Here is a 27,738-nt window from a genome sequence, read left to right on the forward strand (position 1 = left end):
GCTTACAGTGCTTTGATTATATCAACCTGTACTAGAAGTAAATCTCAAGGACGCTTACTGTGACTTGACTGCAAGTGTTGCTCTCTACCTATTGCACTTTATTAAAATTCTGACCAAATTGCAATTTGTTTTATCAAACCAAACTGTTTGACTGGTCAGAAATTTAAACGAACTGCTGTAGAAAACACCAGTCAAGTGGTTAAATTGCAAGGTGATATAAAAAAGCATACTTACAATCATATTAACCTTTAATTAACCCCACTATATTGATATTATGAAAATGAATTGCAGAATTTCTATACATAATTTTATTGTGATTGTCATTGGAAAGGTGAAAGGTAGTAATTTTTTAACATTCAGGACATTCAGAATATATTTTTAATTATTATTATTCCCCAACTAACATAAAATGAAAAGTCATCAGGGGGGGTAGCAAATTGTAATTGGCATACTACCTATAGGGTAGAGAGCCATGTTGATTTATTTGCTCTGGCAGATGTAGAAGTTACACCCACAAACAGGTCTCCACATTCAGTATTATAGATGTTGGATATATATGTTTTGTAAGTTGTTACAAGTACAAAATGGAAAAAAACATACATGAAACTTTGTACATAAAGCAGGCTGTTAGTTTTCTCATTAGAATTGTTTTACATTTGTCATTTCAAGGCCTTTTATAGCTTACTATGCAGTATGGGTTTTTCTGATTGTTGAAGGCCCTCAGTGGCGGATCCAGAGGGGGGCGTAGAGGGCGTACGTTGCTTTTTTTTTTTTTTTTTTTTTTTTTTTTGTAAAATGATTAATCAGACTAGACTTCATAAACTTTTCCATTTCCCGTGTATTTAATTTTTATGCAACAATTCTTTACTGATAAAGATATTTTTTCGCTCGTATTTACTGTAATATATTATTGATTATGTCCAAGTCATGTTATTCTCTACGGTGGAGTTGACCAGTTCGTCGAAAAAAACGTCACTCAGTCATTTTGAAATTCAAATTACAGTAACACATTGCTTAGGCTGAGGATGAAAAGCATGACGCCTTCAAAGCGACAAAGTATTGAGCAAGAACGTATTGACTTCTATTTCACAATTCCACCCAACAGAAAGTAATAGTCTATTACACTCTCATGAAAAAAAAAGTTCCACAGCAATATTATTTACCTACGAAAACATGTTTAACCCCACACGCCCCAGCCCATTAATAACATTGCTGAATAGTGATCCCCAGTCAGTAAGCCCTAGATATAGATTTAAAGTCTAAGGTACGGATCATTTGATCTGAGGGGGCAGTCTGAGATATTTTAGAGAAACAATTCTGACCTTGATTTTTGCCTTAAACAAAAATTCTGGCCGTATCTGGATTGAAAACAATAATCTTGTCCACTTTTTTGCTATTAGAAAAAAATATTTTCAACAGAATTATTTAGCATTAAATGAAAATGATGAATAAAAAACGGGCGTAATTTTTTTTTTTTTGGGGGGGGGGGGGGGGGGGGTTGCATGTGAATCCCATATCTGACCGGACTGCAACCTGCCTGCTGGGTGTGGCCTATATGTCTCCATGTGTCGACCGCCATTCACAACTTCATTGTCATTTCCGACTAATTCGTAGCCTTTTGTTGATTTGGAACCCCTCACTTCCTTTGTTGGGTAAAACATTTCAACCAAACATTTGGATGAAAATTGCTTGTTTGTCTTTCTTCGTGTCGGTCGGTCGTATTGTAAATTTCATTGAATAGCTGTATATCTTGTTTACAACAAGAAATCTGTGAGGTTATGCTAACTAACCATACAATAAACGAGAATTTTCCATCGGTCCATTTTTTACTGACAAATCCCACATCAAATATATTAATTAGTACATAGCTTTGGATCCATCCAATCATTTCATAATAGACAATTGATGGAAAGAATACGGCACCAGAAATGTCCAACCCCTACACTTTAACTATAAAATGCATTTTACACTTATTTTATGTTTTTTAGCCAAAAAAAGGTCCCAAAAAAATTTTCGCCTCGCTCCGCTCAGCCACCTTTAATACTACACCCCCCTTTCCAAAATCCTGGATCCGCCCCTGGCCGTACTGTGATATATAGTTGTTGACTTCTACCTGAGTTGTTCTCTGGTGAAGAGTCTCATTGGCAATCATACCACATCATTATTATAAACATACTGCCCTTGGATGAAGGTGTTAGAGTAGATTAACACACGAGGGAAAAAATCATCATCCAAGACGAAGTGTGTTAATCACTCTAACACCTTCATCCAGGGGCAGTATGTTTTATATTATACTGAACCTTATGATTCAAGTGTGTACTATGTTATTAGAAGGACGATTGTAAAAAAATAAAGTCATAAATTAAGATAGTTTACTGAACTTTACTAATAACAACAACAAAACGACCGAAATGATGTAGAAATAAGAATTGGTAAACCTCGGCCGAAGAGGTGTTAATTGTTTTGGATTGGCAAACTTCGGGCTCAGCGGGTGTTAATTTTAGGCTATAGCACCCATTGTTATTTTTTATCACATGTTGCTATGGGTGGGCGGGGCTTATGAAAGGTTAGTGAAAATTAACAAATGCGGCGTGTCCAATGAAATGAATGGATAGTATAAGAATTTTGCATAAAGTATAATAAAAATTTATATTGTTTTAAATTGAAGATTTACCAATTCTGATATGGTGAGACGAGAAGTACGGAGGTTAGTTCGTTTAAATCCTGGTGCTGTTAGTCACATTCCAGAAGCTGTACATTTCCTAGTTACACCTCAGAGTTTAGAGGCAGAGGCAAAGGAGGTCAGTATATCAAACTCTTTTGACTCTTAGGTGTCTTCAATGTTATTCCACATCTCTTAAAACATGGAATCTTTAATTATATGTATATTTCTTCTACATTTCTACCAGTTCCCCTTCTTATTTTGTGCGGGCAGTACATGAAAAATATATTTCCAGGATGTTTACAAAAATTGTAACAATTGTTGACAATGTTTATGGTATCAGCTGGGTATAATACACAATCATTAACTTGAATTTCAACAGAGTTTCCCTAAAGTTTTATATAGATATACATGTAGTTTTTTCCTCTAAATAATGGATATATTGATATGATGAAAACATCAACATTAACAGTACCAATTTTACTGCATCAGATATGCATACAATATATGTTTCTTCAGTTATGCTTGAAGCCAAAATATTTGAAAAATCCAAAACCTTATGCCATAGTGTCCTGATTGTCATTAAGATAGACATGAAAAGAAGGAAATTATTAAAAGGTACAACAAATCAAAATCATACCTTCACCAGAAATACACCTCTTAATAGTGGGCAATTTCAAAGGCTTGTATTGCATATTGAGGAACATCTTAAAAAGCATCTACTTTGTGCTGTTTTCTATTGTGTCAACAATCAAAGCTTATTTGTTCTTTTTTTTATTTTAGATAACCCACATATTGACCTGGTGTAAAATTTCTCCAGTTAATGCCTTGTCTTACTTCTCCAGACAGTATCCACCTCATCCACTGACTGCTCAGTATGCTGTTAGAGTACTTAGAACACACGAACCTGTAAGTATCCTCCACATCCACTGACTGCCCAGTATGCTGTTAGAGTACTTAGAACACACGAACCTGTAAGTATCCTCCACATCCACTGACTGCTCAGTATGCTGTTAGAGTACTTAGAACACACGAACCTGTAAGTATCCTCCACATCCACTGACTGCTCAGTATGCTGTTAGAGTACTGAGAACACATGAACCTGTAAGTATCCACCACATCCACTGACTGCTCAGTATGCTGTTAGAGTACTGAGAACACATGAACCTGTAAGTATCCTCCACATTCACTGACTGCCCTGTATGCTGTTAGAGTACTGAGAACACATGAACCTGTAAGTATCCACCACATCCACTGACTGCTCAGTATGCTGTTAGAGTACTGAGAACACATGAACCTGTAAGTATCCTCCACATTCACTGACTGCCCTGTATGCTGTTAGAGTACTGAGAACACATGAACCTGTAAGTATCCACCACATCCACTGACTGCTCAGTATGCTGTTAGAGTACTGAGAACACATGAACCTGTAAGTATCCCCCACATCCACGACTGCTCAGTATGCTGTTAGAGTACTGAGAACACATGAACCTGTAAGTATCCTCCACATTCACTGACTGCCCAGTATGCTGTTAGAGTACTGAGAACACATGAACCTGTAAGTATCCTCCACATCCACTGACTGCCCAGTATGCTGTTAGAGTACTGAGAACACATGAACCTGTAAGTATCCTCCACATCCACTGACTGCCCAGTATGCTGTTAGAGTACATGTACTGAGAACACATGAACCTGTAAGTATCCTCCACATCCACTGACTGCCCAGTATGGTGTTAGAGTACTGAGAACACATGAACCTGTAAGTATCCTCCACATCCACTGACTGCTCAGTATGCTGTTAGAGTACTAAGAACACATAAACCTGTAAGTATCCTCCACATCCACTGACTGCTCAGTATGCTGTTAGAGTACTAAGAACACATGAACCTGTAAGTGACCTTTCAATAAATGGAGTTAATTACTTGCATGTAATTGCTGGTCAGGTAAAGATTGATAAAAAGTTGTCACAACATTGTTTGTGAACACAACTTAGTGTACCCGTGTTATCTGACATATTATTGTTTTACTAATTATACCTCCTCTACCAAAGGAGGGGTATACTGGTTCACCCTTGTCTTGTCTGTCCTTCCATCCTTCCGTTTGTGTGTCAGTTTCCATAGATTTTTTGTCCCATTTTTTTTAGGTTCTACAAATCCCAGCTTCGGGAATTTATTTTGGTCTCAGGGTTCATGTGGGCATGCTATACTGTGAAATGCATTTTCACATTCATCATCTTCCTATTTACCAAATACTTATATATTCTTACACAAAACATACAAGACTATAAATTTTCACATCCAATGCCTGTCAACTACCTGTTTTCAGAATTCTATAGAGCGCATATCATTAGTGAGCAGTAGCTCACAGTTCATTTGTTAATTCATCAATGATTCATTTCAATGTTAGTTGTAAAAATTACTTATAACTTTAAAAGGTCAGATAATATAATTTAAAACAATGTGAAATTTGGTCTTTGTCAAATGATGGTTTATTATACCCCAAGTCTTCGAGTGGGTGCTATATTGAATACACCTTGTCCATCTGTTTGTCCGTTCGTCCGTCAATTTTTTGTCCAGCCAATATGTTTGTCACATATTTCTCAGATACTACTGAACAGATTAACTTTAATTGGTAGCTTGTCAGCATTGAGTTATAAAATGTGACCACTTTCAGATCTGTCAGACACGGGATTCCTGTGTACCTATTTTTCAATATGCTAAATGAAATGAAAAAAATTGTCACACTTTACTCACATACTACTGAACAGAATTTATATATATAAGCTAACTTTATATTTTGTGAGCAGGTTGATGAGTTGTAATGTGGAGTGCTTTTGGATCTGTCAGACACCTACTTCCTGTTTCACGATACTTTCATTTTACAAGTGGGATTATGCCTAGAGCTACACGTGTGCATTATTGTTGAGAATAAAGATAAAGATTTATATTGACAAATCTCCCTCCAATTTGAGGTTGTGAAAAGTTGCTTGTTGATGTTATTAGTATACTATCTAGAACAACAAAAACAATTTGTCTCTAAATAATTTTATTATGTTGTTTCTGTCTGTTTAATAATGCTGTGTGATTATTTCTATATTTTTCAGGAAGCTTTATTGTTTTACATTCCACAACTTGTTCAGGCATTAAGGTTTGATACTGTAAGTATAGCAGATATTACTTAAAATTGTGACTGAAACAATAAATACTTCATAAAAGAGGGAGAGTTGAAAGTCACTCTTAATAAAATATCATGGTTGTTGTACATAAATACGATGACAGGAATCACTAAAAATATTGGACTGTACAACAGAAATAAAGTATGACAAAAATAAGGAACTCCAAGGTAAATTCAAAAAAGGAAAGTAAATAAAAACTGACAAAATCAAATGTTACACTTTATCAACCAATATGGAACGAATGTAAAACAACATGTCATATTCCTCACTTAGTACAGGCATTTTCAGGCATTTGGCCACACCATCCACTAACATCAATTCCACAGTAAAAATAGATATGTACAAACGAAGACAAATCCCTGTTGAAGGCCTCACTGTGACTTTGAGATGAAGAACAGCAATAAAAGCGCTATTCCTTTGCTATATATGTTTTTTGCTGTACATGTACTGATTTTGTGTGATGGATGGATACCCCATATCCTTACTTTTCTATTATCTATTGAATAACAATAATCAACACATGGTTCAGATAGTTTTAATAAAAAGGGAGCGATGAAGTCACTCCCATTAAAATTTGATGTCTGTAGTATATAAAAATGATAACAGGAAATACCAAAAATATTGGACTGTACAACAGACCACACCGACCTCCAACATCCTATTCTTCAGAAAAAAATAGACACTCAAAGAAAATAAAAAAAAACAGCACATTATGCAGATAGCATGACTTTTGGTACAGGAACAAAATTTGGTGGGGTTAAACTAGTTTTATACGCACACAAACCTCCAAGGCTGTTTTTAAAAACTGATTTAAGAATATTGAAATTTATTATTATTGCTGTGCCTTTAACATTTGAATAATTTTTTTTATGATTGGTTGAAAAATCAAGGTGTGTACTTTGTTCCTGTTGAAAGAAAAATGCTATTGTTCATATTTTATTTTCAATAGGCTATGGCATTGTGTTTTCTCAACAAATGTAGTTTTTGTTTTCTCTGTATAAAGAAATATTTTCAGTAAAAAAAGGAATATTATGAAATAAACACATGTGGGTATACAATTTGAAAAAATGTAGTCATAAAAAAAGTTCAACCAAACTACTATGTTTTAAGAGCATTTGTATGAAAATAACTTGTTGCTAATACTGTGTACACTGTACCGTAAGCTCATTGAAGGTAGTTGTAGTTCCCTCACTTTTTTGACTCAATGTGTAATTCTTTCTTTACATTGTCTTAATCAACCTTGTTGATGACAGGAACTTATTAATACAAATGTTGAGAATAATTAAGTTTATGTTTGTTTACTGTTTAACAGATGGGCTATGTGACAGATTTTATTTTATGGGTATCAAAGAAGTCTCAGTTACTGGCTCATCAGTTGTTATGGAACATGCAAACTAACAAATTTACTGATGAAGAAGCTACAATAAAAGATGGTAAGTCCTTAGTATTAGGTAACTTGATCTATGGTAATCTCTTTGACTGTATTGATCCTTATTCTTATTTCTCACAGTTGGTCCATAGCAGCATTTGTACAAATCCAATGATTTTTTGTTGATTTCATTCACCTCAAGTTTTGTTTTTGCATTCTTTTTTGTCTAATTTAAGACTTTTAGATAGAAAAATTGCAACAGATTTCCTTAAGGATGTACTTAGGTCAGGTTTAGGAATTTTTGTCAGATGTTCAGACTCCTTGGTTTTTTTCCACCATATTTTGCCCCATAACACCCATTTTTCTTTTCATATAAGACTTCAGTAGCTCATAAAGGTCATTTACCAAAATTTAAGCAAATTCTAGATTTCATTTGATTTGAGACCCAAATAATACCAATGCAAATGTGAGATAAAAGTCCGAGTCGGCCTTTTCCTGCCATTTTTATGCTCCCTCGACAAAATGTTGAGGGGCATATTAATTTACCCCCGTTCGTCCGTCTGTCCGTTCGTCGGTCCAGCTATCTCCTCCTACAGTTTTGGAGGTACAGCTTTATTATTTTGTAGGATGTTAAAACACATAATGGAGGTGTGCATGGCCTCAGGATTTTGATTTTTTTTCAAATAATCTGAAAATGACCGGTAGTTGGACTTGGTCATTTTTTTGGTACAAGCTGCATAAAGAGATCATGGTTTGTCCGGCTATCTCCTCCTACAGTTTTTGGAGATACATTTTTAAATATTTTGTAGGATGTTCAAACACATAATGGAGGTGTGCATGGCCTCAGGATTTTGATTTTTTTCAAATAATCTGAAAATGACCGGTAGTTGGACTTGGTCATTTTTTTGGTACAAGCTGCATAAAGAGATCATGGTTTGTCCAGCTATCTCCTCCTACAGTTACATCATCATACATAGTGTTTAATTTATAATTTCCTATGGTCAGGGGGGGGCATCATTTGTGTCTTACAGACAGCGTAACAATTTCAAGTTGTATGCCAACATCAATATTTGTCAAATCTAAAATATGTGGAACTATACTCATGCATATGGCAGAGCAGAAAAGGGGGGGGGGGGGGTCATTGTCCATATCTAGTTTAAAGATTATATATCTCGAAAAGTAGCTCCATAACCTATCAATATGTTTAGCTTATTTTGTTCCTTAACTAATGCTCTTCTGACTTATAGTATCAATTTTAAATTCTAGATTTTGTTAATTTCACCTAAGTACATCCTTAATATTACTTACTTTGGATTCATTATAATTCGTGGGATACCAATTTTTGTGGATTTGGTGTGTACAAATAAACGAAGAATTTAAATGTTCAATAAAGTGCATATTTTCTAAAGAGTGTATATACAGACAAATCCACGAAATCAAATATCCAGGAAAATAAAAGTTTTCCTCAGTCCACGAAAATTGGTAAAGCTGAAAATAAACAGATTGACAGTACCTCTTGTGCATTTGTCATTGTTTGGCGAATTGTTAATTTTTCAATTTACATCCACTGTACGATCAAAACCTTTTCTTACTCTGTGTAAAAATACAGTTAAGATTTCAGAAGTCAAAAGTTTAAATTGCATATGCTTATTTGAGTATGAGTATGTTGATAAATCATGTGTAAATTTCACATGTTTAATGTGTGACACTTTTTACAGAGGATATTGGTGATTTGTTAGACACACTGATGAATGATATAAAGAAATCTCTGTCAGGACCAGCATTAGAGTTTTATGAGAGAGAGTTTGAATTCTTTGATGAAATTACCTCCATATCGGGTAGAATCAGGTAAGAATGAATAAGCTTGTTTGACACCATTTAAATTTAAGTAATTTTTGCAGATTAATTGTTGTTTTCCTGTATCTGATTAAGGGGTATGTGCCTCCTCCCCTTAAATGGAAAAAAAAAATTTTTTGCCTTAAAACATGTCAAAATTTTATTCATCTCTCTCCTACACACATATCTATTAGTGTGGTGCTCCTCTACATTTGTATCCTTGATTCACACCTGTGATTTAGTGGAAAGATATATATTGGGTTATGTTTCTGACCTTACCATTGACTTCTAATTATTATTTAAGTAATTTTATGGATAAGTAATTAGGAATGTTTTGATATACACAGTGAAACCTGTTTAAAGAGACTTAAGGGAGAGCAAAACAGTGATCTCATAAGACAGGTGATCTTTTAATACAGGTTCAATCTATATAATGGTCTTATGTCACACCTGTGACAAAGAGGATACTGTAGGTAAGTAGGTAGGTCAATCATTATGAAATACACTACATAGGGACTTAAAATTAATGGTCGTATAACACAGGTGTTTGCTTAATACAGGTGGTCTCTTAAGCAGGTTTGACTGTAGTTCTTTTTGTTTTGAAATTTGACTTTTTCTTTGATTAGAATGTAGGATTCTCTTCTGCAATTGAAAATAAGCCACATTCTTTTTTCAATATAAATATAAGGAGACTTGGTATGATTGCAAATGGGTCAAATATCCACCTGATTCCAGGTGACATGGATTTAAGCAACTATAAGTCACCATACAGCCTAGAGGATTGGTGCCTTCAATCATATCTAACCCCCGCCACATTCTTTATGTGCCTGTCCCAAATCAGGAGCCTGTAGTTCAGTGGTTGCTGTTGGTTCATGTTTGTCTTATTTGTTTTTTGTAAATTTTGGTAAAAATTTGGCCATTAGTTTTCTCAGTTGAATTGAGTTCACATTTTTTCATGTCAGGGCCTTCTTTAGCCGATTATACGGTATGGGTTTATCCCATTGTTGAAGGCTGTAGGGTTGCCTATAATTGCTTAAATCCAATTCATTTAAACTTTGGTGGATAGTTGTCTTATTAGCAATCACATCACATCTCCTTTTTTTATATTCAACAATGAGTAAAATCCATACCATATGGTCAGCTTTTGAAGTCCCTGACATGAAAAATATGAAATAAATCAAATATGAAAACCAACAGCCTGAGCGACTTCAAAACGTTTGAGTTGTTCATTGTATAGCTTCTGATAAGCTTGGATTTAATAGATGACAATATTGCTAATGGATTTGAAAATAAAAGCTCTTTTACATTAGAATATACTAAATATAACTACTAGCTGTTTGATTTTTTGATTTTCATGTCAAAATTTTTCATCTATTTAGTTTCCTAATGACAATGCCTTGAACTATTAAACTCATTTAAATAACTCTTGAAAATATCTATTTACTTTTTAATACTACAAAAAAAAATGATTATATCATAGCATAAGGGAAATACAGATTTGGAGTTTGTAGTTAAAATAGATTACTTGTCAATTAGAAATGTGCATAACTCGAGGTTAAGATAATAGGCATTGTAACTTATACACATAAACAATGTTTTGTTTATTTTAGACCCTTTCCAAAAGGCCCAGAGAGGAAGAAGGCTTGTTTAGATGAATTGAAGAAAGTAAAACTGAGACATGGTACAAAGATTACTATAAATTCCTTTAACTGGCAACTGCTTTTTGGTAATCTTGTTGTAGCATGCTCGCGTGAATCCAAGAGGTCATGGGTTCAATGCCCAATTGTGTCTAAGCAAACACTTTAAAATTGGTATTCTCTGGTTCTCAGGAAGTGACAGGATACATCTATTATTAACATTGTCCTTTTAAGATTATTCAATATAAACTTTTATACAAAGGCTGAATTAAGTATCCTTAATGAATTGATAATTCTGAATTTAATGCCAGCATTTAATTATATAACTGATACTGCAAAACAAACGTTTGTTAATTTATTCCTAAGGTAACAAGATGTTGCAATAGTCAGACATCACAGCTTTATGAAATGATGGTTTTTGACCCATGCAAAATGTCCCATATACTATACTGATTAAAAAAGTTTTGCAACAAATATTAATTATAATTGTAGAAGCAACATTTTTGTAAAAAGCAATATTAGTTTCTATATGATCTCTCAACAGTTGTAAGTTACTACATACTTTAAGATTGATTGATTGTTGTTTGTTCATTATCCAGTTACTTATACTTCATGAATATATAAAGACGAGAACAAATTGACAATAAAACCAATTGGTTGGTTCTGCAAATGAGCTAACAAGAAAGAAGGTTGAGAAATGGACAGCCACTGGAAAAAGAGTTTCATTCAATAGTGGCATTGATTTTGCCTTTCAACATGAACACTGCAAAACCATCAAAGAGTTGTTTTGTATGTCTTTTAATGTATAGCGAGCCTGGGACTCTTCCTACACAAAGGATCAGATTGAATGTCACCATTTTGAACAGTTTCAGCTAATACCAAAATTGTAGACAAAAGTTGGAGAATTTAACTGCAATCATACTACATCTTTTTGATATTGTATACATTTTGTTTTGTTTCAGGGTGTTATTTACCATCTAATCCTGAAGCTATTGTAACAGAAATTGACTATAATTCTGGAACACCCATGCAAAGGTGATTACACTTAACATCACAAAGTTTGTGGACATATTTTTTAATTCCATTTTTTTCAGTCTACATCTACCAGAAGATAACAAGGTGACTGTGTCTAACAGTCTAACGACAGCCTGAAGAACAATATATGATGGCAACACCACACTCCTTCTCCTTTTCAAAGGGAATAAAAGACCAACACCAACACCCAATTACAATAACCATAACAACATACTGACATGTGAATAACATACACACATAAATAGTAGAGAACACTGAGAACAAATGATCAGATAACACAAATAAAATGTGAGAAATTTCATGTTTACAGAAAGGTTTCCTTGATGTGTTCTCCATGGCCAAAAGAGGTGGTATAAGTACCAACCAAGTCATGGCAAAACTATCAAACAAGCAATATAGGGAAATAAAGAACAGGATTTTTGGAAACTTAACAGAAACTATTATACTTTGATATCATGCTTAGTTTAAAGTCTTGTTTGTATATGTTAGATGTATAGTCTTATATATTTTATATAGATTTTGTATCTTGTATAAAGTTTTGCTTTCATTTATTTGAAAGAATTTTATTTGCTGTAAATTCAGAAATTTTTGTGCGCTTTAAATATTTCTATTTTTGAACCATGGACAAAAATGCAAGATTCATTTTTGCAATTTCAGGAAATGGTGCATGCAAACAATACTATCAAAATTAAAATCAGAGTTTTTTTTGTGTGAATTCTATCCAGTCGCAATTTACACAACAATAAAAAGATCGCAAATATTTCTGAAGTTACAGTAATTTTAATTGAAAGAGACACTTTTGTGTTTTTCATTTAACTCTGATTTGGTTTTTATGCTAATACCATGATTACATACCATAAGACAAAAATAACATGTTATTATTTCTAAATGTTTTGCATGAAATTCTTTTTCAGTGCTGCTAAAGCACCTTTCCTGGCAAATTTCAAAGTTCAAAGATGTGGTGTAAATAAATTAGAGGAACTTGGGTTAGGTCACAACATCAATGTTAGTATGGGAAGTGAATATTGGCAGGCTTGTATATTCAAAGTGGGAGATGATATAAGACAGGTGAGTTTGGATAGTTAAGGTTATGTCATGACAGATATATCAGCATTGGTAGGCTTGCATATTTAAAGTATACATGCTATATGTAAATGATGGTAATTTTATTGAACATCAAAAATACTGGACAGCATTAAAATATAACAAGTCACATCGTACCTTATTTCAGGAAATTTTCCTGTGTGTAATATGTTTCACAGTCAACAATTTACCTTCAAATTTAATCTATGCCAACATTTTATCTAAATTCATTTTACAAGGCCATGAGTTCTAAAATTGAACACATAGAAGATGAATATTTCTGCCTCATCTAATGCCCAAACTGCCTCATATTATGTCCAAACTGCTAGCAACACCAGACATGCATACCTGCCAACACTCACGTTTTAAGCGTGAGTCTCTCGCGCAAACGACGAAATTCCGAAAATCTCTCGCTTGCCGGTTAGCTCCCGCCTTTCGGATATTTTGACCTGGAATAACCCGCGTTCGTAATTCTCTGGCTTTTTCATTATTTTTAATAGAAATAAATAAACAACCGGCGATCATTTGAAAACTTTGGTCAGTAGTTTTTATGTTCGATATATAAGTAATCGATATTCAGTTCTGCTATGTCAACTCGAACAAGATAGAGGTCTTTGTCTGGACCCAGCGGCAGTGTAAAAAAGAAAAAAAATATAACTGCAAATCCAAATGTCAAGCAGATTTGAATGAAAGATTTTCAATTTTTACGACCAAGTTCACTTGGCAATGAATCTTTTTGCACATCATGTTCAATCAACTTTTCGATTTCTTCTGGTGGTCTGTACAATGTTTGAAAGCATGCTTAGTGTGAGAATCACAACAAAATCAAAATATGGAATGTTATGAGTTACGAGACTCGGAGGTATTGAAAAAGGCTTAAAAAAACCCACCTTGTATAGATTATAGCCATGAATTGAAGAAATAAAGTATATATATTAACTCTTGTTGGTGTTTTGTAGATGAATATGTAAACAGGTCATATATTTAACTTGAAGATGTCGTCGCTCAAAATCTCCCCCTCAGCTGTCATATCTGAGGTGGGAGATGTCTCTTTTTGAAGGTTTCAGAGGTTGGCAGGTATGGACATGAAAAAAACCTGATATACAGTATAAAGATGTCTCTTATACAGCCAAATTACATGCTGATTCTAAAGTTTGCCATGAAAATGACTGGTTTACTCAATTCTTGTTTATAGTTATGTATGATCCTTTAAGCAATTATATGGTTGGTCATGGTATATATTCCTGAAACTGTGTGTGTGTAAGGAAGGGCCCCGGTATTATCAGAAAGAGACTTTGGTGATCTGGCTTGATCTTTAAAATTAATTTCAAAATGAGAAGATAATAATTAGTATTATTTAATTTGGTGATAAAAGTTAAGTGTGTGTGTGTGTGTGTGTGTTGGAAGAGTTATGCTTGGGTCGCTAAATATATGTATATATTGTATTTCAGGACACTCTAGCTATTCAGTTTATAGATATGTTTAAGAATGTTTTTCAACAATCTGGTCTGGAAATATTCCTGAAACCATACAGAGTGGTGCCTACAGCTCCTGGGGTAAGTATATGTGTTAATAGTGTATGCCCTACCACAAGTTTGACTAAAATGTATATTCTACTTGCTCTTAACCAGATTGGCAATACCTATGACTAGTATGATCCTTTTAGATTGCCTTATTACAATTTTAAGACAACATTTAGATTGTCTGAGAAACCTATACAAATTGATGTTTCATTGCAAAAATCTGATCTATAAGAGTATGATTAAATACATAATAAATGTATCCAAACTCAACTTTGTTGAGTGAATTGCAACATAAGTTTTAGCTTGTATACTTCAAAATGGTTTGCAATATTAGCATAAACCTGAATTATACAGCTTTGGCATTGTTCATAGTGTGTAAAAAAAAAATCTTTGTTCTGAAGATTTAAAATTTAGATTTGAGAAATATAAAATCTGGAGAGTTGAATCGTGTATAACATAAAACAGTTATTGTTTATTAGGGTCACTACACCAGAAAACTACTTGTTTTCATGATAAAATATTGTGTGTACAGGGGCATTTCAAAGTACTTTTCCTGAATTCCATGCATGATAAGAAATCCATTGTTGAGATTCTGAAAATCATAATACAGTTAAAATATGTAGCAAAATCAATTCGGGGAAGTGAAAAGTGATTGTACACAGCAGTGGGTCGCTCAATACAGGTGCATGTTTAGGCAGATTTGACTGTATGTTGATAATACTTTATTGTAGTGTGGTGTTATAGAGGTGGTACCAGATAGTAAGTCACGTGATCAGATTGGTAAAGAAACAGATATCACTTTACACCAGTATTTTATACAGACGTATGGCGAAGAATACTCATTAGAATTCCAAAATGTAAGTCACAGTAGTCCAGTGAGTACCAAAGAAATTAACGTGTAACATCTCAGGTTAGTGCAAATACAAAATATTTGAACATGTATAAATTCAAAGAGGGTCATCAAGAGTACATAGATTCAGGAATGAATGTGAAATAATATATGGAGAGAACACCAAATTGAAGGTAATTTCTAGATTTGATGGTAAATCTGTCTTTTACACAACATACACTGAATTTAGACCTTTCAGCACAAGAACATGTGAAATAACATATATTAGTGAATGTGAGTATAATATCCCTTCAACAAAACAACACAAACGAATGAGCTGAAAGTACATTCTACAAAGTCAACTATGGTTGCTAGCATAACAAGAGACTGAAGCTTATAATGTTACTTCAGACTTAAAGGTCATGGAGTGTCTTCCATTTGTTCATTATGTTACTTAGCTTCATTTGATATTATGTCTGGACTTTTAAAAAATTCAGTTGATCTGTGTACATGATCACATTGGCAGTCATTTCTAGTTTGACTATACCTTTAATATTTATTATATAAAAATTAGAAGATGCAGTATGATTGCATTTAACAAATATCAATGAAAGATCAAAGTATAAGGATGTACACCTACTGAGAATGACTTATTATGAGTGGAGGTATGGTATGCATGGCATTTTGTGTAACTTCTTGTTAATTTTATAATTGAGTATGTCATGTAATAAATTAAACATGTAACAAAAATTATTTCTTTGAACAGGCAAGGCATAATTTTATTGTAAGTATGGCTGGATATAGTATTGTCTCTTACCTACTTCAATTCAAAGATCGACACAATGGAAATCTAATGTTGAACAAGCAGGGTCACATGATACATATAGACTTTGGATTTATGTTTGAGAGTTCTCCTGGAGGAAATCTGGGCTGGGAACCAGATTTAAAGTTAACAGATGAAATGGTTATGATAATGGGAGGTAACATGGAGGCGCCACCTTTCCAGTATTTCTTAGAATTATGTGTGCAGGGATATTTAGCTGTTAGGTGTGTATATTATTTATACTTTATATGTTTCACTAAAATTGGTTTTCAATTAGGTTTTCGTATTCAATGGTTTTTGGAAAATCTATTTCTTTATTTTTATAAATTATTTATGCATTTATAGAGAATCACAATATTTAATTGATGTTCTTGATTATGCAGAATTTATTTACTTTTGTAACAAGTCTGAAAGGTACAAAGTCTGTGTTGAAGACCCAATGGAGGCCTTTGGCTGTTTTCTGCTCTATGGTCAGGTTGTTGTCTCTTTGACACATTTCCAATTTCCATTCTCAATTTTACCATTCCATTCTCAATTTTACACAATATAACATAAAAATCAAACATGTTTTTAAACAATGTTCAGCATTGTTTGTTATTGTTCATGTTGTAATAATTAAAGGGAGACATTATTGCCTTAACAAAATATATTCCTAAATGATATGATAAGACCTGTTTAGGTATTGGCCCTGGGGGTCATGCCCCACTCCTTCATATCATTAATTGTTAAATATCCTAAAAACTGTTTATATCACCAATTATCAAGGACCAAGAGTTTTGTTTTCTAATATCAATGTCAGAAAAATTATATTTTTGCTGGACATTTTTTAGGCTTAAGATATAACAGGTAATTCAAACTATGGAGGCATTTTGAATGATATTTTTTTCAGGTGTGATTGGACTTCCACCTTCTTTTTTTGCCTATAATAGCATAACAACCCTTTTTGTCCAGTGGCATTAATAAGAAAAACAAAATGTTGTAATTCATCATATGAAGTTAACCATTGGACCAGTATACCACCATTTTGAATTGAGGATTTTTTGCTAAATTTTTGCATAATTTAACTATTATTGCATAAAATACTTTGTGAATGACTTTGATTTGACAATTTTCTTTTTTTTTCTAAATAAAAGGAGATATGGGGTATTAGTCAATGAGACAATAATAGAACTACAACAATAGCTGAAAGACATTCAGAGGTTAACACACTGTCTTTAACAATATTAATTCGTATTCTTATAACGAATAACTGTGTTCTGCAGTCTACTTGTAAGATTAACGAATTCCATAGTTACAAAGCAGCATGGGATAATACCCTACTGTGTAGCATGCTTACCCAAATCAGATTGAAAATTCAGTTCAGTTGTGTATATTTTAATTTAGATTATAGAAAATTATTCATAAATGCACAATAAAAAATTCAAAATAAACATATGTTATTTAATTAATTTATTGCAGGCCCTACCATGAAGAAATTGTCTCCCTTGTTTCACTGATGTTAGATACAGGATTACCATGTTTCAGAGGACAGACAATCAAACAACTAAAATATAGACTACAAATAGACAAAAGTGATCGAGAAGCAGCAGCTTTTCTTACGGGGATAATAAAGAAATGTTATTTAAGTTTTAGATCAAAGTCATATGACATGATTCAATGGGTACAGAATCAAATTCCTTATTAATGTACTGTGATAATGTTAAATTCTTTACCTAGAATATTGACAGATATATTAACTTATGTTATGAATATATTGTTTACTTTGACAGAAATTTTAACTAACATTAGAAATATATTGTTTACTTTTACAGAAATTTTAAAAACCTTTAGAAATGTATTGTTTACCTAGATTATTGACAGAAATTTTAACCAATGTTAGAAGTATTGTTTACCTAGAATACTGACCAATTTTAGCTGATGTTAGAAATATGACAGATTTTGGCATGGTCAGATTATTTCTTTCTTCAATTTTATTCTCCAGATAAAGTTATGTTACTTTTGTTTACATCTCCAATAAATTTATTGCTGATGATTTTTTTCTTAATCTTTTGAAACAGCTCAATAATGAATTGTTGCTTTACTTACTTAATAATTTACATGATTCTTTGTTGTCACATGTGTAGGAAAATTGTTATTTCATGTGACTTAAGTTTGTATTTTATTTTTGTTTTTAATGGATAAATCATAAATTATTTTATATTGATTCTTTTGTTGTTATGATCTATGTGTTTCATGTAATTTGTAATGTATTAACTTATTTATTAAAATTATAAGAAATCCATTCTTTAATCCGTTTTCTAGCGGAAACTTGTTTATTTAAGCATGTAAATAATTAATATCTCCAATAAAAGATGGACGAAAGATACCAGAGGGACAGTCAAACTCATAGATCGAAAACAAACTGACAACGCCATGGCCAAAAATAAAAAGACAAACAGACAAATAATAGTACAGATGACACAACATAGAAAACCAAAGACTAAGCAACACGAACCCCACCAAAAACTGGGGGTGATCTCAGGTGCTCCGGAAGGGTAAGCAGATCCTGCTCCACATGTGGCACCTGTCCTGTTGCTTATGTTATTACAAATCCGGTAAATAGTCTAATTCGGTAAGTCACATTCGTGAAAAGGAAGGGTATTGTAGTTACGACATAAGGAACATATCCGATATCATCTGTGAAACGGTTATTCCATAACGGTCAACCAACTCGTGATGGCGTCCGTAAAATTTACGAAGGATGACATGTCATAGTATTAAGGGGAATTGGTTGCCAAGTCTCCTAAATACTTTATCTACAGTGATCACTGGCCTGTAATCAACTCTGAGGTTGTGAGTTTGAACCTCACTAGTGGCAAGGTGCTCAACTTCATTTTTGATTAACAAGAATCACCAGTTTTCCTGTCAAAAGGTACTGGATCAACGTGGGCTTTTTCACTAATAAAACTGCCACAATTATATAGCTCCAAGTGGCACATAACACCAACAAACGATCAATCAAAATCTTTTTTTAAACAATCATTTTGCTGATGTATATAAAACCACTGATTTTTATGCTGTTTTTAAATAACTTACAGGATATTTACATGAATCACATGATGGGTGTCAAAGGAACAGCTAGCCCTTCCAAAACAACTGTGTTCACCCCAGATTTTGTTATGGTTATTTAATCTTTAGGTTTTCTGAATAATTATCTGTGGATTGAATGTGTTTGTTCTTTTTGTTTTTTTTGTTTTCTGTCCATCTTTGACCCATTAATTTTCAAAGACCCTTATGTATATTGTATAACATTTTGTAAAAAAATAGCACATTTTAAAGGCATTCTGGAGTAATGACGTCTAATTTTGGACAAAAAAACGTTACATTAACCGACCTCTCTCAAGGAAATAGCTGTAGTAGGTGTGATGTTGACATGCTATGACACAGGTTATGTTTTTCACTAGAAAGAAACTTTTATCATAACAATCTTCTAGAAATTTGGTAGAAGAAGCTTGTTATTTGTTGCCAATAAGACAGCAAATGAAACGTTTTGCACTCAATATACATGATGTACTAGAAAATTTATATTTTGGGATAAAGAATGATTTGGCCTATATTTTTCTATACCAATCTATTTAATTAAGAATTAAATGTATCTATAAGCCTTATTTGTGTAAAAGCAAAATCTTGCTTGATACATCACAGTCAAAGTGTGTCATCAAACAACAATGATCCAGATGTACGGTATTGGTACAAGCACGCTCTTCGGTTGGGTTAAACCAGTTTTATGTACACATAAACAGTTATAAAAATTGCTTTAAATAAATCTTGGTAATACCATATCAAATCAGGAGCATGGACATCATTTGACAATATTTAAAGAAATAATATCCAAAGTGTTTTGATAAATAAATGAGCTAAAAGGTCACCAGAAGCAAAAGAAAGTGAAATCTTTACAAATCTAGAAATCTGAAAATTCATTTCCAATGTCATCATATTCTGACTCCAAATTGTGCTTCCAACCTACAAAAATACCACCAAATATTTCCACTACCTTAATTCTTATTAGCATACATCAAATGATCAATTGTTTATCATCGTTTTGGTATTTGTTAAGAATGGAATGAACTTTTTTTAGCATTTTTCATGGGGTAGTGGTATATTTTTAAATTGTGAGAAAATTTGAATAGATCTCATCAGACAAAACATATCTGATACAGCCTTGTATATACAGATTCCAGTAAGCCAATGCAAACATATCTGAAGAGAGTAAAATACAAAATCTCAAGAGGAGCAATTCATCTGTTGATCAGATAGTAACATTTTATATGTATGTGACATTACCTGTCATATACTATGGAATAGTCCATTCACAATACACATCATCATCGAAACGTTAGAAATTTAAAAGCCAGTATTTACTTGTTCCCCTTTTTCCCTTTCTTCACTTGTCATGGTAGTTTTATAAGGTACTGTATATTTAAAACAATATGCATGCTCATATAAGCATTGTACTAAATTTTTATACGACCGCAAAAAAATTTTGCAGTCGTATATTGGTATGATGTTGGCGTCGTCGTCGTCGTCGTTGTCGTCGTCGTCGTCGTCGTCTCTGACATTGTACCACAAGGTCCCATATCACAAAGGGAATGCTGGGATTGATTATGGGGGTAATTGACTCAAAATTTTAGGAATAAGGGGCAAAAAACAAGCATTTTTCTAGTTTCATGATAATAACTTGTGTGTAAGTGTATGGATCTTTCTGAAATTGTACTACAAGGTTCCATATCACAAAGGGAAAGCTGAGTTTGGGGGTAATTGCCCGAAACGTTTAGGAATTTGGGGCCAAAAAGGTGCCTAAAAACAAGCATTTTTCTACTTTCCAGACAATAACTTGTGTTCAAGTGTATGGATCTCTCTGAAATTGTACTGCAAGGTACCATACCACAAAGGGAAGGCTTGGATTGAGTTTGAGGGTGATGAATCATTAGGGGGTTCAAAAAATTTTGTGGAAGGATTTTTTTTTTCTTTAAAATTTTCCATTTTAAATTGGTTATTTCTGATTTATATATAAAAGTAAATAATAATGATATGGTTTGAATAGGTAAATTAAATTTTTTAAAGTTCTTAGACCACATTCATTCTGTGTCAGAAACCTATGCTGTGTCAAATATTTAATCACAATCCAAATTCAGTGCTGTATCAAGCTTGAATGTTGTGTCCATACCTGCCCCAACTGTTCAGGGTTCGACCTCTGCGGTCGTATCAAGCTGCGCCCAGCGGAGCATTTTATTCTAATCCGTATTACTTTTAGAAGATAAAGCCTCCTCTTCCTCATCATCGTCATCTGTGAATTTTATCGACGATTACAACTTATGATAAGATTTTCACTAGAACAGCTGCGATTAATGGAGCAGAAATTGTTTACATATCAGTTGCAATTTAAGTCTTTGTAACACATGTGTGATTTATATAATGAGTCAAATAAAATACACTATTGTACATAAAGCATTAAATGTTAAAACATGTATATATGATAATCCTTTCTCAATATTGATGATCAATTGAGTTAATAGTTCAATTAAACTTCTTCGTTCTGAAGTCTGAAAATTGACTTTGTTTTACATTTGTCATTTCGGGTCCTTTTATAGCTGACTATGCGGTATGGGTTTTACTCATTTTTGAAGGCCGTACGGTGACCTATTGCTGTTAATTTCTATGTCATTTGGTCTCTTGTGGAGAGTTGTCTCATTGGCAATCATACCACATCTTCTTATTTCTATATTTGAAATAGATTGTATATTATTGTTTGATAGAAGAAATGTATGATGAACTCTTCAAATATTCATATAATGTAAGCATGCCATACAATGTATTTTAGTATTTCGGATATATTCAGAATATACAAAAAATGACTGGTTCTTACCGCACAAAACATATACCGGTATAATTCCTAAATATAATTTATAATTAATTTAATGCTTTAACAAAGGCATGCAATATACTGGAAATAACAGCCCAACGAGAGCACATGGAGTACAGCTACTATCATCGTGACATCTGCGAATGCGAATTATCAACAGACCTTGATGGTCATGAGCAACACAATACAGGTGCCAATACAGTAGAACGGGACATGTTTACCCTTTCCCAGAATCTGAGATCGTCCTCATATTTTTAGGAGACTCGTCATGTTTTTGTCATAGGTATCTATGCTGCATTTGTATTCTTTTTGTTTCCTTCAAAGTCTTGGTTATTTCTATCTGCCACAATCTTGTCTATCCTTTGTCAAACAACGTACTAAATATAACTTACATTTCTGTATTAGTTCATACATTTGAGTTAGAAATATATAAGTGCCGCTGGTTTAATAATTTCTAGTAGTCTTACGGTTAGACCAGAGTTTTTTCAAACCTATTTAGTATGTTTCCTTATGAGCAGATATTTTTCATTAGAAAAAGAGGCTGATGATTCTAAGGGGAAAATTCAAAGCCCATAATCCTTATGGCCAGATATTTTTCAATAGAAAAAGAGGCGGAGGATGCCAATAGGAAAATTCTAAACTCATAATATGTCGAAAAGAAATTGACAACACCTTGACAAAAAAACTAAAAACAAAGAAAGGACACAAAACACTACACAAAAAACTGAAGACTGAGCAACACGAACCAAATCAAAAACGGGGGTATTTCAGATGCTCCATTAGGCTTCGACGATTAACGTAATTTTAGAGCGTAACACGACGTGATATTTGTTGAGCAGAACAACTGACGCTTTCGGAGTAACTGAGTTCATACCGACATTAATTAAATAGTAATTCATGGCAAATATTAGAAAATAGTAACTTATGACGAACAATAGAAAATGGTAACTCATGGCAAACATAAATCGTTTTTCTGAACACTATGACTTTTTTCTGTCGGTCAAAACTCAACATCATTAATATATGATAGTTACAATCATCGAATTTGAATAATTTTACGAAATGCCTATTGGATTATTCAAAATAAAATATCAAAGTGTTAATCGAGCCTAAAGTTGTTCAATTAGAGAATCAAAAGTTAAAAAGTCACACAGGAATAATGCTGATTTTTTTAAAATCAGACTTGAGTTGCACAGGAACTTTGTTATATTTTGCTGCCGTATGATAATATGATAATATTTCATTATTCAAAATTCCTTTGCTCAAATGATTATATGACAAAACCTTACTTTCTAAAAGGAGATGATACTAGAATCTCTAGAGTCTATGTTTTTTTTGGCTATATCATATAAGATATTATTCTGTATTTTTGAGGAAGGATTAACATACTGCTAATTAAATTTTCCCACGATGACCATATAACAGTTGATCGTACTTCATTCAAATTATTGAAAACAATTAGAACCATTCTCACGATATTTGGTCATATCTCTATTTAACTTCCTTATCGTCCATCATAAACAAACAAAACTTCATATCCGATTGCAACACACTGAAACATAATATCATCCTAAACCATACTGAATAGCCAATTTAATTTCTATTATAATATTTGATGTAAAGAGTATTCGTATTGTGGAACTTCCTTATTAATTCTTTTAATCAAATTAAAAATTTTAAATTTGACAATAAACTTCCGAGTATATATTTAAAATTAAATAAGGAATTTATTTATTGGTCGCTACTCCAAATTTCAAATTTCATTGTAAAAAATCATTGATGTTAAAACAAACAATCTGATTTAAACTACTGATTATATGGCAATAGACCCAAAAGATAGAAAACTTAAAAAGTCATTTGACATATGATGTTTTTAATTGTCTCTCTGTTCTTTTCACAAATTCCATTGGTAACATGCATGCATCATATATTCGCCAAAAACTTTCCCATCAGCTCTACTGACTTCAGTCGATAATTGATGATATTATGTGTTTGTTAAACTCATAAAAAAATTACAGTTAACTCATCAATTGAATTGCATATTTGAGAATGTTTCTTTATGTGTATATCTACGTCCATGTTTAATGATCCTTCTTGTTACGTTATCACATAGAAGTATTGTCACCACTTATCCTCATACGACCGTCTGATAATGTAATGCATAATTTATCGTAGAACTTTTCTTCGGTATTATACGGAGCCTCGGTGTTAGATGGCCAGACTATGCAGACGACCTTATACCAAATTTCCTTCAAGGCCTTTGGAAGTTTATCTTTTTTTATATCATCCATCAGTATTACAATAACCATAGATTCACGACCCTCTCTGAAAGCGTGCATTCTTGTCATTTCTATTTCATACGATCCCCAGCTACTCTCAAGGAAGTCTTTCGTAATGATGAATACAACTTTTCTGCTCGAATTAATAGCTTTAACGATGCACTCAGCAATAGGTACTCCAGCCAAGAAATCCTTATGATGTAAACAGAGCTCGAAACCTTTCGGCTTCAACTTGTCATAAAGGTCTGTAACCCATGTGACGTCTTTATGACTGTATGATATAAACCCATCAAACTCGAACTCATCTGAAAGAGGTTGGTAATGTCGAAGTTTCATTTTAATTCTCAAAAAGAAATACTCAAATGCAAATCGATATCGATAGTATACTATTCCTAAGATGATAGCAAGAATGGTGACAGAAGTAACACTACTTGCCAATGCTACCCAAAATTCCGTTTGACAACTGATTTCATATGTTTTTAGGATTTGCAAGAAATGAGACAAATTGGCAAGAGTCCCATTTTGGAGTACACATTCAGTTTCTGTAAGATCACTTATAATACCCGAATGATGCACCCATTTCATGAAATGTAATGTTTTACAAGAACATTCGATCGGATTTCCACGAAGAGATATACTTGACGGTCGGATTATGTTCAGTTTACCGATATCGTCATTGCTAAGACATGAAAATTTATTTTGCGTCAGGCTGATATGTTTGAATATATTTGGTTTGGACGGAAAGTTTGAAAGCGATTGTAAATTGTTTTTGTCAAAACTGATAGAAATCGGATGTCTAAAAGGGTGATCAAATAAGCCATGCGGAAGTGAATTTATGTTATTTCTTATCAGGTTAATGTGTTGTAGATCTAAGTTCTTCTCAAAAAATTTTGAAGCATTTTGTAAGGAATTCAAACCGATCCCAAGATTAGCATTCTGTGCACCGAGAGTTATCAGTTTCGGAAAATGCGTCAGAAGATGTTCACTCAAAATTGTGCAATTGAATCCTGACATATCGAAAAATTCCAAATGTCCAAGGCCATGGATTGTCCCATTGCACTTATGTAATGTGATGTTTGCCAGGTTCAGAATTTTCAAATGTGAATCGTTGATAACAGTTATATTTGCTATTTTTCTCTTATTCCATGACCTGACTGGCGAGTGCAGGTCCAATTCTTTCAATGTTTTTGGAAGGCAAACAGTGTACGATACATCATCTGTGGAAAATCGTTTATTTCTCCGTTTTCTTACTATCATATGCGGAATTCTTATGATTTTCAGATGCTTAAAGAAACAAAATACAAATAAATATCCAGCTTTCCTGTCGACCATTATGTTATCAGACATTATCAATTCTTCTAAACAGTTCTCCTTTAAAGCGTATCTTTCAAAAGGTCTAAACCTTATCCCAAGTATACTGTCGCCCACCAAAATTAACTTTTGAAGACATATATTTTGAAGTACTTCAAAATGAGGATGATCCATCACAAACCCGTTCCTAATTGGATTGCCTGTGATGGTTAATTCTGTCATATTTCTTCCTTTGAAAACCTTCAAAGAATTAAATATGTTGCTTATAACGTCATCTACAGCGCTTAATATCTGAATATTTATCCTCAACGTCTTTAAGTTCGGAAAAGAATTAAACGTATTAAATGCAAGTGAAGACACCGAATCAAGAAATAATACTTCTATTACTTGACACTTCAAGTTATGAAATGAATGTTCCGAGTATATTTGTCCATGGTGTGCCGAAATTTGAATCTCCTGTAAGTTTGACAATTTACAAAGACATTTATCTATTTGTTGTCTTGTACTCAGATCAATTCTTAACCTGACCAATGAGTTTATGATAGATATTTTGGACTGAAAATTAGAATTTTCATTGTAGTCATAATTATGATTAATTGCTAGTTCCTGAAGAGAAATCAAACCTTTAAAAATATCTACTGGAAGAGAATCTGTAGTTAACCTATTGGTGTTAAGGTCAAGATGAGTGAGCTCGACCAGTCCACCGAATGCATCCCGTTCTATCATCGTCAGATAATTATGGGACAGATCAATGCGTTTTAGTTTTCTGGATTTCTTGAAAGACCACACTGGAACTATTTGTATGAAATTTCGCTGAAGATTTAAATCTGTTGTTGAATTGTGCAAGAAAACGGGCATAGCTTTTAAATTTCCCCAGGATAAATCTATCAAATTGACAATCGTTTCAGTACTTTTACTGCTTGTCACCTCCATTGATCCTGTATGAAAAAAAAACAAAAGTACACACTTATATTACGAGACATAATTCCATGAAGACATACAGGTGTATTTCAATTAGATTTTAAACAATATACAGGAGGAAAGAACGGTGTGGTGTTAGAGAATAAGACATCTTCAAATAATTTGTTTTCCATTCCTTCTTATCATATAATAGTTCTAAAGATAGCGTAACAAATAACTAAAACTATCTACAAGTGTATATTTCAGTATAGCGTGATTAACATCTTGATTGGGGGAATACATTTATTGTATCCGAGGTTGAACAATAATCAAAACTTACTTTAAAATAAGCAAACAAATAATAAAATACATCATACATTTATTGAGAGGATAAATAATGCTTTTCTTTTTACTTACTGTAGAAAAGTTTAAGGTTTTTTCATACTCCTAGTTCACATATTTGTTTTATTACTTTTAAAAGATGTTTTCGTTCGGTAATATCCTGGGTCAGTGTTTCATCGTAACAGTCGAGACAATGATTGGTTAACAGAACTGACTCGCCATTTGAGTCAGCTTCAAACCAATAAACCATCGAAGACTAGATGATGATGAAACGTATGTAAACGTAAATAATATATTTTTTTATGAACATCACAAAACTTAAAATAATTCCCCCTCGATTGCCATTCGTATTAACCCCGTTCTAAATATCGACTTACGTTCACCTATTCCTGTTAAATTTCAAAATGTCCCCCAAGGGACTTATGCCATACATGTAAACATTAAAAGAATGGCAGTAATCCACTTATTTATCAAGCACATTTTACTGAAATAAAAGTTTTTTATGAGTCCATATTTTTTGGGCTAAGCATTAAAAATGTCTGTCACCGTCTTTTAAGAATAGGGCATAAAAAAATAATTTTTCACGTTTTTAACGTTTCTTACCGTACAATTTGAACAATTTATTGAGAAATTAAACAAATTAATACATTCATTTTTACACCAAGCTAATATAAAAAAGAATATGCGGTATGATTGCTAATGAGACAACTCTCCACAAGAGACCAAATGACACAGAAATTAACAACTATAGGTCACCGTACGGCCTTCAACAATGAGCAAAGCCCTTACCGCACAGTCAGCTATAAAAGGCCCTGAAATGACAATGTAAAACAATCCAAACGAGAAAACTAACGGCCTAATTTATGTACAAAAAATTAACGAAAAACAAATATGTAACACATAAACAAACGACAACCACTGAATTACAGGCTCCTGACTTGGGACAGGCACATACATAAATAATGTGGCGGGGTTAAACATGTTAGCTGGATCCCAACCCTCCCCCTAACCTGGGACAGTGGTGTAACAGTA

General features: G+C 33.1%; 2 protein-coding genes and 1 long non-coding RNA gene across 7 annotated transcripts in view; 1 reads left to right on the forward strand and 2 right to left on the reverse strand.

The window, feature by feature from the left end:
- The window catches only part of LOC127710775 (phosphatidylinositol 4-kinase alpha-like), an 81,379-nt gene extending 63,126 nt beyond the window's left edge, over nt 1-18,253 (forward strand). For all 4 annotated transcript variants that reach the window (XM_052216731.1, XM_052216732.1, XM_052216734.1 and 1 more), the window contains 12 exons: nt 2,669-2,801; nt 3,446-3,571; nt 5,766-5,819; nt 7,150-7,270; nt 8,925-9,054; nt 10,653-10,723; nt 11,642-11,714; nt 12,629-12,782; nt 14,249-14,353; nt 15,052-15,177; nt 15,916-16,196; nt 17,431-18,253. In XM_052216731.1, the coding sequence (XP_052072691.1) occupies nt 2,669-2,801; nt 3,446-3,571; nt 5,766-5,819; nt 7,150-7,270; nt 8,925-9,054; nt 10,653-10,723; nt 11,642-11,714; nt 12,629-12,782; nt 14,249-14,353; nt 15,052-15,177; nt 15,916-16,196; nt 17,431-17,656 (1,600 nt within the window). In that variant the 3' untranslated portion in view covers nt 17,657-18,253. The remainder of the gene's footprint in view (nt 1-2,668; nt 2,802-3,445; nt 3,572-5,765; nt 5,820-7,149; nt 7,271-8,924; nt 9,055-10,652; nt 10,724-11,641; nt 11,715-12,628; nt 12,783-14,248; nt 14,354-15,051; nt 15,178-15,915; nt 16,197-17,430) is intronic.
- On the reverse strand, nt 3,444-4,551 carry LOC127710785 (uncharacterized). 2 transcript variants are annotated; one of them, XR_007986327.1, is made up of 5 exons: nt 4,420-4,551; nt 4,025-4,089; nt 3,895-3,959; nt 3,779-3,829; nt 3,444-3,518 (listed from the first exon to the last, which is right to left on the reverse strand). It is a non-coding gene; the product is annotated as an uncharacterized LOC127710785 (long non-coding RNA). The 2 variants fall into 2 exon arrangements; XR_007986328.1 differs by lacking the exon at nt 3,779-3,829 and having other exon boundaries at nt 3,909-3,959.
- Nucleotides 18,254-23,617: 5,364 nt separating the features above from the next.
- LOC127710778 (toll-like receptor 4) lies at nt 23,618-26,081 on the reverse strand. The gene has a single exon (XM_052216739.1). The coding sequence runs from the start codon at nt 25,684-25,686 to the stop codon at nt 23,980-23,982; it is 1,707 nt and encodes a 568-aa protein (XP_052072699.1). The 5' UTR covers nt 25,687-26,081; the 3' UTR covers nt 23,618-23,979.
- Between the last annotated feature and the right edge of the window lie 1,657 nt (nt 26,082-27,738).

Source organism: Mytilus californianus, unplaced genomic scaffold (assembly GCF_021869535.1).
Source record: "Mytilus californianus isolate M0D057914Y unplaced genomic scaffold, xbMytCali1.0.p SCAF_8, whole genome shotgun sequence".
NCBI lineage: Eukaryota > Metazoa > Mollusca > Bivalvia > Mytilida > Mytilidae > Mytilus > Mytilus californianus.

Excerpts from the sequence above, each read along its gene's own strand:
- LOC127710778 (XM_052216739.1), bottom strand. The coding sequence starts at position 25,686 with ATGACAGAATTAACCATCACAGGCAATCCAATTAGGAACGGGTTTGTG.